Below are 12350 nucleotides of genomic sequence, written 5' to 3'. Positions count from 1 at the left end.
TAGACATTTGATTGGTCAAGCTTTCTATGCAAGTACGCTTACAAGGCAGACTAAATGCACCTTTAGAATTATATGTTGAATTTTCCGTAGACTTTTGAAATGCACTATAGGCAACAGGAAATACCAAATCGTGACTGTCGGGTTGCTTTCTGGTTGTAGATCTATGGATTTCATTTAAATCCGCTTTAAATTCTTTATTCGACCGTTGCCGACGGTTGTTGAATACGTATATTTTGATGATATTGTTGGATGTCTCTATGTTTTAAATGTAAACTACGTATTGTGAAATAGTTTTTAGTATAAGAACGAAAAAATGAAGAAAGCCAAAACGAAGAACGTTGAAACTCGAAGAATTGCATATTCATTGTCCGGGTAAGCAAGAAATTTATCTAAAAACGTTGCATATTTATCTTTTAAAAATAGATATATGCTATATTCTGTGAAAATGATAATAATAATAGCAATTTAAATGTTTAGCAATACAAAAAGCATAGCAACACAGACTGAAGATTTTGATAATGTTATCGAAATTGCCAAATTACAAGAGCAAATGAAACTTTTACAACTGGAAAATGATTGTTTAAGAAGACATATGAAGACATCTGATAATAAGAAGCTGGACAATTTGCAACAAAAATCATTTTGCCCTACAACACAGTTAATACCCAAAATCAATACAGAGATATCTAGTTGTGGTTGTAAAGGAAATTGTTCTTCAAGATGTGGTTGTGTGAAAAAGAATAATAAATGTAATCCATCATGTAAATGTGATGATAAGATATGTCAAAATCAGAAATTGAAACACAATCATGAAAACAAAGAAAATATTGATGGAAATGATATAAAAACCTATAAAGAGCAAGGTGCAAAGAAAAATGAAGCTATGGAGATAATTGTGAATAGTAAGGGCTTATTTAATTCAGATATAGAAAATATATATAATGACAATAAAAAAAAAGAGAAATACAAACATATTCAAGAGAAGTGTACTAATAATATCCATCCTAGTTTTACTAATGTGGAGAACATAAGGATACAAAACTTGCAAACAGATTTAGATTGTACAAATACTGTAACACTTAGGAGGAAAAGAAAAGAGAAGAAACAAAATAATGATGAAAAACCACATTTAATCGGGAAAGTAGATGAGAATGCAGTAACAAATGATACAGAAGTTATAGCTAACATTATTTCTTGTGAAAGCAATAATTCTGAAGATTTGGTAAAAATTGATATTAAATATCATGTTACTTTACAAATATACACACAATATAGAATATTTAGCATTTATTAATGTGGATGTGATATATAGGTAATAATTTGTTGTCTTTTTGTAATTTAGGTAATATTTGATCCAATGAAACCAAGACATCAGTTATCACGGACACCACCAAACAGTAAGAAATGTGCAGATGAAAAATTAAAGATTAATGACTCAATTCAGTCTCAATCATATAACGACTCAATTAAAGAAATGACAGTTATAACTTCTAACATTCAAGGTACTGTTATCGTTGTTAATTTAATAAATAAATTGTATAAATCAAGCTTTGAATACAAAAGTTATCTTACTGTATCTATATATTTTATATAATGGGTTTCAGATATTGTAGAAGAAGAAGAAGTCGATTGGGAGCAACACACTGCACAATTAATTCCTTGTAAACAATGCAAAAGAACTTTTATGCCACACCGGATCCAGAAACATGAAGCTTGTTGTAAAAGAATTTAAATATTGTTTCAAAATAATTTTTTATCATTAATTTCATAAATTCATTTTAATTTGAACTTTGAGATAAGAATCTGTGATGATATATTTATTAATTATATTAGAAACGGGGATAGGGATATAAATTAATCGTTTTCTGTAATAACAGTTTGATTTTTTATATATAAATAAAATATTTCTGGTGTGTTCAATATATGTGAAATGACGTAATGGTAATAAAATTTTTTTTATGCAAGAAATGTAAAAATATATGCGAGAAACGTAAATGATTGAATCCAAACTTGGTCTCTATAGAAATACGATTTTATTAAAATGTGTAATATATCGCACTGTAAACATATATGCAAGTTTACGAAATATTAGAAAATAATTACAAATTGTACTACACACTTACATTATTAATATATTTACGAATATATTGAGACAAACAAATAAATCATTTATATAAAATGCATATTTCAGAATTTGGATATACCTTAATAAAAATATTCCAATGATAGCGTTTTCAAACGGATTTTGATCCATTGCGAATCAATTAATCACTATTTTATTATGAATTCAAATTTTTTATTGGCGAAGACGATGCAATGACGTCATTAATTAATCTTATAGCGTTTTCGATTATACAGGATTTGAACGACCCAAGATTGGTTAATGACGTCATTGCAACCTCTCCACCAATGAAAGACTTGCATTTATAGTAAAATAGTGATTGATCAACCCTAGATCGTTCAAATCCCGTTTATTCGAAAACGCTATTAGATCGATCAAATCCGTTCATTCGAAAACGCTGTAATTGTGAAGTAATCATAAGCGTGAAAAATGGCTTTGCGAAATCGAAAGGCGTGCCATCTCGTGGCCACATCTGATCCTACTCTATTCAAATTAAACCATACAATGTTACGCGTAGTCGTGCAGTTACACGGTATGAAAGAAGATGGACCATTTGAATAACATCTTGCAATCGCATATTCGAGCTAGTAAAATTAGATTATCATATGTGGATGAATTGTTTCCAGATCTCAAGGATAATCCGTATATTATTCTTCACAAAAATGTAAGTGAGAGAGTTTTATTCTTCACGATCCTACATAATATAACGATTTGTGCTTTAGGTTCCCATCGTACAATTTTCAGACTGCGAGAAGAGAGAGCGAAGTTTCGATGAATGTACGAGTATGTAAATGCATACCTAAGTATAATCCATCATCTATAATTTATTGTGTGGATATATAAAGTTTAAAATGTTCCTTAGAATACGATGTTAGTGGTTCACCTTTGGAATATTCATTTGGTAACTATAAGTTTGATGAAACCATTGTAACGAGGCAGAATTGGCAAAAAGAAGAGGAGTTATATTTACCATTGAGCAGGAAGGATGCATGGTGTGTATGTTTAATAAGATTTTATTAATAAGATATAAGATTATTGCAAAATGTCTATATCTAATTATATATATTTTTTAGCAATGCATTGAATATGTGTCTAGAATACCTTGATAACAATACTTTGCCAATATTAGCTCTCTGTGATGGACGAGATGCTAAACAGAGCAGGCTTATTGGTGCTAGTGTTTCTGAAAATTGGTTCACCACATTGGAAGCTGTTTCTACTGGTATGACGACTATGGCTATAAAGAGAGATGATTGCCGCAGAATTTTACAGGAACATCTTGAGCAATCATTTGCACAAGAACATGATGTATGTAATATCAGATTTAATATTTTATTGAAAATTTTACTGACTTTCAATATGTGTAGGTTAAAATATCCATGCTTAATATTTTTGATATATTTGGGACCAAACAAGAAAGGATTAATTGGGATAAAACTGCCAAAAAAGATTATGAAGGAAGTATCAGCATTGAAATGTATTCAAATAATTTGACATTAGATCTAAGATTGTCACAAACTACTTTGGTATGTATATACAATATGTATATACAAGATTACATAAAAATGTAAATTATCTCTACAAATATTTTTGCAGGTAACTGAAATAAATGCTGGATGGAAGAATAGTCCTTTGAAAGGAATTCGAAACGAATTGCTCTTATTGGTTCAGTATCTGTCAATAATAGATGAATTGAAAAAAAACATTGGATTACAAAAACCAATAAAATTTTCAACACCATATTTAGAGGTAGATTGATTTTTATATCTGCTAAACTGTTTATTATATAATTTTTATATTCATAAATTATATATATTAATATCATAGGAACATGATGCCATAATTGAAAAAATAAATCTTTTGTTGAATGGAGATCTCAGTTTTGAAAGATTTGGAAATAATAATGTTAGGGATACTAATTATATAAACAAAGGAAATGCTGAAATAGATGCAAAATTGTTGGAACGTGTACAAAATATCTGTTCAAGACATGATATAGATTTTATCGATTTTTTATGGGAAATACTTACAAGTGAGTGACTTTTCTCTTCAATGAAATTAAATTTGTATAAATGTACACTTATTTTGGGTAACTTCATTATCTTTTTTTATTATACAGAGACGTCAGAATATTCACAAATGATAGACTATATTGAAACAGTCCTTAAGGAAATTCTTGAATATAATTTTACACCACAGGTAATCAATCTTAAATCTTCTCATTTGACTCATCTCAATGATATAAGTGACGAACACTAAAATAATTCTTACATAAGTGTATTTTGATGCTTTTCAGATCAATGACACAAATTCAACTAGATTTGTAAAATGTATTTCTGATCTGCGTTGTCAAGAAACAATATCTCACTTATTAGTGGGAAGTGTGCCGTTGGAACTTGTCGTGGACATGGGATTTGAAAAGCTTATTCGAGATTATCTGTATATCCTAAGAGGAGCGCGATTCATCAATTTACATGACGTTCGACAGAAATTGATCGATAGATCCACTGGAATTTTTAACACAGAGAATTATAGGTGATGCATATACATTTAGAGAAATTATTTGCACAAATTTAGATGTGATTAAATTTAACGACTTTATTAATTGCAGGAAAAAGTTGATCACGTTGGCACAAATTCACATCTGTTTAGAATGCATGTTGTTTATCGAAGAGCACATGGAATGTTCGATTGAAAATTTGCAAAATCTGTTTGTTTGTGCTTACAAAGAGTTTGTTTCTGCACAATCGCCCTTGCAGCATTACAATGAGCTTTGCAACGAAATTTTTACCTTGAAGACGCCCCTATCCAATTTAATAGCTAACGAGATGAACAAGATGTATGTACATCTTACACTACAATAGTGACATTGATATAAGAATTTTGAAGAAAATTTTATTTGCATGTGGAATAATATAAGATTAGTAAACAGTATAAAACACCTGTATATTTATCTTATTCCAGATATCCTTCTTTGTGGAAAACTTCTATTTCATCTCATTCTGTCGCATCGATGCTAACGACTACTGCTCATTACAGTAAAATGCCTATTTTTCCAACAAATATACATCCTACAGGTAAAGAAAAGTATCTGCTTAAAAAGTCAATGAAAAATAGAAAATTTGTACGATATAACATACGATTGAATTGCTATTTGCTTTCACTTGTTATTTGTTGTTCTCAGACGATATAAATGCACAACAGGGAACAGTTTACGGTATAAGCGCAACATCATCGTCGACGAAATATAAAAAATTCAATGCTAAGAGCGAAACGCAACATTCTCGAACTAGCGTTCAAGAAGTGAAATAAAATAACATTGGATGCAATTTTGAATAAATAAAACATAATTCCAGACAATTAAAAAAAAATTTTAATTAATAAAATAAAAGCTGTAAAAGCATTTTTAAACACAATTACATGTATTAAGTATATATAAATATAACTACATTTATGAGTGTTTTGTACTCTCAGTCATTGACAATATACACTCGAGCATACTATTAATTCTCTGTGATTGACATTCTATGAAATATCGTATTGTGAAACTTCTTTCTTTAAGATTCTTTAAGATTATTTTCAGTATACAAAAGTATATCATATTTCAACTTTTTTTTATCCAATTCAAGATGAATTTCGTAATACGTGTGAAATTAGATTTGTCATATGAACTATGTGCAATATAAACTTTTTGCAGGATGTGTAATACAACGCTGCGAATTAATCGTTAATATATGCCAATTTTCAATGCTTTGTTCTACACACTTTGGCGATTTTCTTTTCAAACAATTGTTATTTAAAAGCTCTAAAACTTTTCTTTATCACTAAACAAAGTATGGCTTTACATACCATAAGTACACGGTATTAACAACATATTTCATTGCGGAAAATTGTAGGCAGGGTGATTAAGGCATATTTCTTTCCTTTTTTTTTTCGAACTTTAATACTGAGATGCGTCTACGTCGTCTGTTCCGGAGACAGTGGCTTGTTCCAATACTTCGAGGAGTTTCTGCATTTCCATCGAGTCCGATGAATTATCGAGCGTTCTCTCCAAAGCTCGTACATATGACATGCACGTTCGTCCTTCATGATCAAGATTTTGCGGATTTGCTTTATGCTGCAAAGTTTGCGATAACGGTATTACAATATAGATATTATGTACAATTTTAGTTCAAAAACGAGAGAAGAGAAGAGAGAAAGAAGAAAAATATATACCCATATTAAAAGTTGAGCCATGGCCAAGTTTCCGGTTGCGCAGGCCAGATGCAACGGTGTCCTCCGATCTTCCGTACTGACCGAGATATTGATGTCCTCGTTATTACATCGTGCCAAGCACAACGTAAACGCTCTCATATCTCCCCTGTATAATCACGAAAAAACGGTAAAATCGTAAAAATATCAGCATTGAAATCAAGATTAAAGATCGTCGGCGACTAGTCGACAGAACGCAAGAGGCCTAAGGAGACATTTTACCGGCAAACTGAATCGATGAGCAATTTTCCTAAAGAGATGTTTGGATTGATCGGCGGTAGAAAAAGTTTATCCTCGTACTTCCACCTGATCCATTGCTCTTTCTCTTCCCTAGACGAATCCGAGACGGGTTTTTGTTTTCCGTTCAAACAATATTCCCAGATGCTATTAGCTGTATCATTGCCAAGAGCCAGCATGACGCTTAGATGACCTGCGCTAAAATCGGTGTGAAAGATGTATCATTAAGTAAAAAACATTGACAACATTAATTGGACATGTATTATGCATATTGTATGCGTAACATATATGCGTAAAAGTGCATTATACTTACGACCAGTCGTCCAAATCTAAGGATCGAACTTTCGATATGTGTGAACCCAAGTTCCTGTGGATACCGGAACATTCAATGCACATCAGTACTCCTAAGTTGAGACTGGCCCAATCGGGATCTAAAACGAGGAAAATCGATTAATTATTAATTGTATAATAAAATTAAAATGAAAATCCACTCACTCGGTGCACCGCAATCAACACATGCATCATTTCCCGAGACTTTGTTCTTTATACAATGCATCTTGAAAGCATCGGTTTCATTTTTCTTGTCGCCATCGCTATTCTGCAAGCTTGATAATATCTGTTGTTCTATCGCAGCAATCCAGTTATCCCTATCTTCAGCATTATTTGCTTCAAAGTGCCAAGTTTTGTTCTCCAATGAAATAATAGAAAATTCGAAACTATCTTCTGAAAATAAGTACTTTTGCAATGAATAAAATATATTAAAAATGTTAAATAATTATATAAAACAAAGAATGTAATACCTTGAGCATTGTACGACTTGCAACCTTTTGGCGTTTTGCCGGGTACCTTTACAGTAACATATTGCAAAAGTATTTCCTTGCCATTGGTATCGTTCATATAATCCTGAATACGAATATAAATTCATAATTTTTCTTACAAATGCAATCATCGTGCAAAGCATATTCTTTAAAAATGGACAATTACATGTAAGCTCGAATGATACGTCAAACGACCATCCTCTAATAACGTGACATATTTCTTTTTCCATTCCTTTAAAGATTTGCTGCTTCGTTTAAACAAATAACCTTGTTTAACAGGTATCTCTCTACCAACGCCCATCTCGCCCGTATATTTTTCCTTTTTAGACGGTGTAAATATATTCGATTTTCTTCTAAATTTCCTGTAGAAAATGACAATAACCACATACAAGTACATTAATGCAAAATGCATAATGAAGAAAGTATTGAAGAGAATAATTATATTTATATTTAAACCTAATAGCGGTTGGCGTTAAAATCGACGACCGTAGTTCTCCGTGTTGATTCTGTACATTGTGAAAATTATCGTTCAACAATGTTGAGTCGTTTGGTACAGAACTGTTGTGAATAGATCGACTATCTTCGTCCTTTTCTGAAGTCTGCTAAAAAATTGCAAATTATATTTCGATCATTTTGTTCAGGTTTTAACAAAATTTGCTTCAAGATGCAATGTATAACAGATAACTTCGACTTACGTTCACTTTCAATGAATTTGTTGTCTCCATCTCTTTGTTATGTAAGTGCACAGTTTTAGTAACAACAGGGATTGAAAATTTAATTTCATTCTCCGTAGTACGTTGACAGATATCACATGAAAAATGTTTTGCCGATACATTCTGTATAATTTTTTGACACACTGAAATTGTAACATTATTAACACAATATGTAAGAAAATCAATTTGAAACAATAAACTGTGCTTTACATCATATTGATATGTATCTAATAATCTTTAGTATAAATGTCCTTACCATCCTGAAATACCCTTTCCACATTTAAACCATAAATAGCACATGTTTCATAATAAGGACATCTTAGATCACAAGCCAGTTTTCGCGGTCTGACATCATTTATCACACGAGGATTACTGTCGTTAACTGAATCTATAAAATTAATAAATTCAAAAAATTGCAAACTTTATAATGGCCGCTAGCAACAACAAAATCAAAAAAAGAAAAAATTATTTCTACAAAAAATTGTATATATTGTATACTCGCGCTATACACACCTTGTACACCTACAAGTATTTTTGGTACTTCTGACATGTCTCGGAAAGAACACATTCGATTATAAAAATTGCAAACTATAGAAAAACTTTCCTCATTTTCTAAACTGAATACAAGTAATAAAGCATCTATCCAAGCTGAAAACTGAAACCAGCACAAATACATTTATTATTATTTAATCTATTATCAGTTAATATTAATATATTAACATCAGTCTAGTGGTAAACAGTATGTGTACAAAAATGGTTTTGTTGCATACTTGAGCCTCTGGCACACCACCCTCATCTCTGATCAAGAGAAGATAGCTCTGATCATTAATAAAGATTTCCTTTTTAAAACGGCCACCTTCAGGTGATTCCTCATGCATGAAGGACCCAGTTAGATACCTGTGAACAAGCGCCGACTTTCCAGAGTCAGAAGAACCAATGATTCCCAAGTGTAATTCTGGAACATCTCTTGCCAGTGTCCATTCATGACTGTTAACGAAGGAGTCTAAAAAAATGCAAATTTAGGTGTACATTATAATGAATAATACAATATACAATATATAACAACGAAGTAAATAGTATAATTAGTATTTATCAAAATAATAAAATTTATTATCATCATATTATTATATGCAAATGTGTGTAATGGTAGCAAGTATCCATTACCAAAAAATGTAGTAAACAAGTATAGAGTACCTTCGATTGCCACAACGTGCTCGCGAATTTGTTTAGCAATGTGCGCGTCTGACACAAGCTCTATTAGATCGTAAATGGCATATATTGACGGATGAACGCTCTCAAAACGTTGTATTTCCTGTCTGATAGCAAGAGAGTGACTGTGCCCACTCTGACCAGTTGTCATTTTCTCAACGTTTGATTTGTTTCGGGCAATAATTTATCACATTAATGACATAGCTCCGAATGCATTATCCGTACTTCACCAAATTCACGGAAAGGTTTTCGTAAGGCTCCAACAAAGTCGTTACTCGTCACATAACATATGTCAAATTCGAGTATTTATAAACATTATCGTAGCAAGATCGGCCAAGTTGGTTATGTGACAAACTTGCAATCGAAGGGAACGCGCAGTTCTCATGGAAGCTGTTGCGTATGTCCCAGTATGTCCGAACAATATGGTTGATATTTTTCATATACCATCTGATGTAATGCGCCTTGAAATTGTTAATTTTTTATTTCACCAATGAATTCTATACATCTTGAAGAAGCGTCACGGATCAGACCACGGAATGATAAAGAGAGCAATGAGTTAGCTCCGTCTTTTTCCTTCACAGGCGTCTTGAAAGCTTAAAGATGCTAAAATAACCAATCGTTACAGTAGTTCTTGGTCACATGATGTTTTCTAAAGCCTACATCCATTGAACTCTATACAAACTGGAAAGCGTCTTCTCATAAAAACGTGGCGTAAGCGAGCGGTCAGACAAAGAGAGGCAGTGGGATTGTTTTGTCTCTTTTCTTCTTCAGTGCCTGCATCAGACTGCGTTTACGCAGGTCGCATCTCCATTTTGGCTGATTCCAGCTGATTCTGGCATCTCTGTTGCAAGGTCATGGACATTTCGAAGATTTAACCTTTATCGCTAACTTACTTATTTACATTTTAAACGAGGTAATTATGCCCGAGAGAATATCCGTCTGCATTACCTTCATCTAAATCGCGTTTTGCTGTAGTGCTGCAAAATAAAAGTTCTGCTTTTATTGCCTTAGGTTTTATGCATTTGGTACCGAAGCGGTGGCGATAGTGACGATTGATAGAAATTATTCGTGTAATTACACTGAAATGAAGTGTTTTCAATGTTAAAAAATACTTCTGTTTCGTCGTAATAAAATTCATTAATATATTACAGCCAAATCTTTAAACATTCATCATGTCAACGCCTAAATTTCCTATAAAAGAAACACAGTTATTACGTATGTATCTTATGTTATATATGTTACAACTGAATTGAGTTTTATCAAATATATATTAACATATATATTAACGTATTTTTTTAGCTGATCAACATGAGTTTATTGTGCCAAAAAAATGTATCAAAGTGCCAACTGATATAACAGTTTGGCAAAAATCAGAAGCATACTTTGTAAGATAATTTTATAGTTTTATTATAATATAGCTGCAGTATAATTTTACTATATATTCTATATAATTTTATTTGTAGGAATATTTGGGATTTATATTGGCACTGAATGAAGCTGTTCAAGGGAAAACTTTAGATACAGAATGTGTACAATCTCCTATATTGACCAATGTTATACAAATGTTAAATAAATTTGATGAATGGATAACAGAAATTCCACCTACTGAGCAGCCTCAAAGATTTGGTAACAAATCATTTCGCACATGGCACGAAAAACTACAGCAGGTCTGATATTAATACATTATTTAAAAATTATTTAAATTTAGATAATTTTATTTTATTGTGACTGGACTTTTATTATACAGAATGCAGCGGAGGAATTAAAACGGGTGTTGCCAGAGAAATTGCATCGTGCAATACCAGAGATTGTTCAGTATTTAGATGAAAGTTTTGGAAATCCTACCCGTATAGATTATGGTACAGGCCATGAAATGGCTTTCCTTATGTTTCTTTGTTGCATGTTTAAAATAGGCGCATTTAAGGAGGATGATAAAGTTGCTGTTGCAATAAAAGTATTTAATAGGTATTTAACTGTGTTATTAATATGGTGTGATGTGCTTTATTTTTTAAATTAACTATTTATATCATTCTTGCATTGGATTAAAGATATCTTGAGTTGGTGCGTAGACTTCAGTTGACATATCGCATGGAACCAGCAGGTAGTCATGGTGTTTGGAGCTTGGATGATTACCAATTTATACCCTTCATTTGGGGAAGTGCTCAACTCATTGGTATTATTACTTTGTGTATATATATATATATTTTTTTTTTTATCAGTAGTATATATATGATTTATAGTATAGATATGATTCATAATTAGTGTAAATAATTTTATAGAATTAATTTTTTATACATTTTACACTTAACATTTCTAATTATATATCTTTATCTTATATATTTTTAGGACATCCTCGGATAGAACCTCGTCACTTTGTAGACCAAGGTGTTGTGGAATCTTACAGCAAGAAGTACATGTTTCTTGGCTGCATCGAATTTATTTCAAAAGTATGAGAAACTTTTTGAATTTGTACAAAACGTAATTAAATTTATAATATATTTACTGATATGATTTAATATATCTGCTAAAATTCAAGAACCTATATTTTGACACAATTATTGCATTTTTTAGGTGAAAATAGGACCTTTTGCCGAACATTCAAATCAATTGTGGAATGTGAGCGCAGTATCCACCTGGTCAAAAGTCAACAGTGGTCTTATTAAAATGTACAAAGCAGAGGTAATTATAGAAAAAGTTACTTACAAAATACTTTGTAAATAAAAATAATAATTTATATACATCATTGTTTCAGGTGTTGGCAAAGTTTCCTGTTATCCAACATGTCTTCTTTGGTTCTCTATTACCATTGATACCAATGAATAATCCCTCAACAAACCCTAAAACTCGTCTGAATGAATCAGCAGCAGCATCACAATGAGGAAATTACACAAGATTATATTAAATATATTTGTTACTGAATCTTTTGTCATACTTCTCAGTTTTTGTAATGCAAATATACAATATCCCATGTGCTACAGTGCTCATACAGTCAGTTTTAGA

The 12350-nt window shown here is 31.6% G+C and overlaps 4 protein-coding genes across 8 annotated transcripts; 3 read left to right on the top strand and 1 right to left on the bottom strand.

Annotated features, from left to right (window-relative positions):
• The first annotated feature begins 31 nt into the window (after window positions 1-31).
• LOC105678537 (uncharacterized) lies at window positions 32-1824 on the top strand. Its single transcript, XM_012377979.2, has 4 exons — window positions 32-372; window positions 478-1222; window positions 1343-1502; window positions 1605-1824. The coding sequence occupies exons 1-4, from the start codon at window positions 314-316 to the stop codon at window positions 1730-1732; spliced, it is 1092 nt and encodes a 363-aa protein (XP_012233402.1). The 5' UTR covers window positions 32-313; the 3' UTR covers window positions 1733-1824.
• A 792-nt stretch (window positions 1825-2616) lies between these two features.
• On the top strand, window positions 2617-5538 carry Zwilch (zwilch kinetochore protein). Its single transcript, XM_012378022.2, has 12 exons — window positions 2617-2786; window positions 2845-2905; window positions 2985-3114; window positions 3196-3430; window positions 3490-3648; window positions 3719-3871; window positions 3950-4154; window positions 4242-4321; window positions 4419-4657; window positions 4734-4961; window positions 5087-5199; window positions 5307-5538. The coding sequence occupies exons 1-12, from the start codon at window positions 2667-2669 to the stop codon at window positions 5432-5434; spliced, it is 1851 nt and encodes a 616-aa protein (XP_012233445.1). The 5' UTR covers window positions 2617-2666; the 3' UTR covers window positions 5435-5538.
• Window positions 4701-9886, bottom strand: CenG1A (Centaurin-gamma-1A). Of its 3 annotated transcripts, none has more exons than XM_012378021.2 (13): window positions 9336-9886; window positions 8912-9144; window positions 8655-8796; window positions 8398-8529; window positions 8124-8284; window positions 7885-8030; window positions 7595-7790; window positions 7411-7513; window positions 7106-7330; window positions 6924-7041; window positions 6596-6808; window positions 6338-6482; window positions 4701-6239 (listed from the first exon to the last, which is right to left on the bottom strand). In XM_012378021.2, the coding sequence occupies exons 1-13, from the start codon at window positions 9499-9501 to the stop codon at window positions 6063-6065; spliced, it is 2157 nt and encodes a 718-aa protein (XP_012233444.1). In that variant the 5' UTR covers window positions 9502-9886; the 3' UTR covers window positions 4701-6062. The 3 variants fall into 3 exon arrangements, with proteins under 3 accessions (XP_012233444.1, XP_012233442.1, XP_012233441.1); XM_012378019.2 differs by having other exon boundaries at window positions 7106-7333; window positions 7885-8027; XM_012378018.2 differs by having other exon boundaries at window positions 7106-7333; window positions 9336-9884.
• A 221-nt stretch (window positions 9887-10107) lies between these two features.
• Window positions 10108-12334, top strand: LOC105678478 (serine/threonine-protein phosphatase 2A activator-like). Of its 3 annotated transcripts, XM_012377865.2 has the most exons (10): window positions 10108-10263; window positions 10362-10420; window positions 10502-10565; window positions 10650-10735; window positions 10814-11017; window positions 11098-11315; window positions 11399-11523; window positions 11697-11797; window positions 11922-12029; window positions 12103-12334. In XM_012377865.2, the coding sequence occupies exons 3-10, from the start codon at window positions 10523-10525 to the stop codon at window positions 12226-12228; spliced, it is 1011 nt and encodes a 336-aa protein (XP_012233288.1). In that variant the 5' UTR covers window positions 10108-10263; window positions 10362-10420; window positions 10502-10522; the 3' UTR covers window positions 12229-12334. The 3 variants fall into 3 exon arrangements, with proteins under 3 accessions (XP_012233288.1, XP_012233287.1, XP_012233289.1); XM_012377864.2 differs by having other exon boundaries at window positions 10362-10565; XM_012377866.2 differs by lacking the exon at window positions 10362-10420 and having other exon boundaries at window positions 10124-10263.
• Window positions 12335-12350: the final 16 nt, after the last annotated feature.

Source organism: Linepithema humile, chromosome 7 (assembly GCF_040581485.1).
Source record: "Linepithema humile isolate Giens D197 chromosome 7, Lhum_UNIL_v1.0, whole genome shotgun sequence".
NCBI classification, from domain to species: Eukaryota; Metazoa; Arthropoda; class Insecta; order Hymenoptera; family Formicidae; genus Linepithema; species Linepithema humile.
This window is presented reverse-complemented; position numbering and strand designations above follow the sequence as displayed.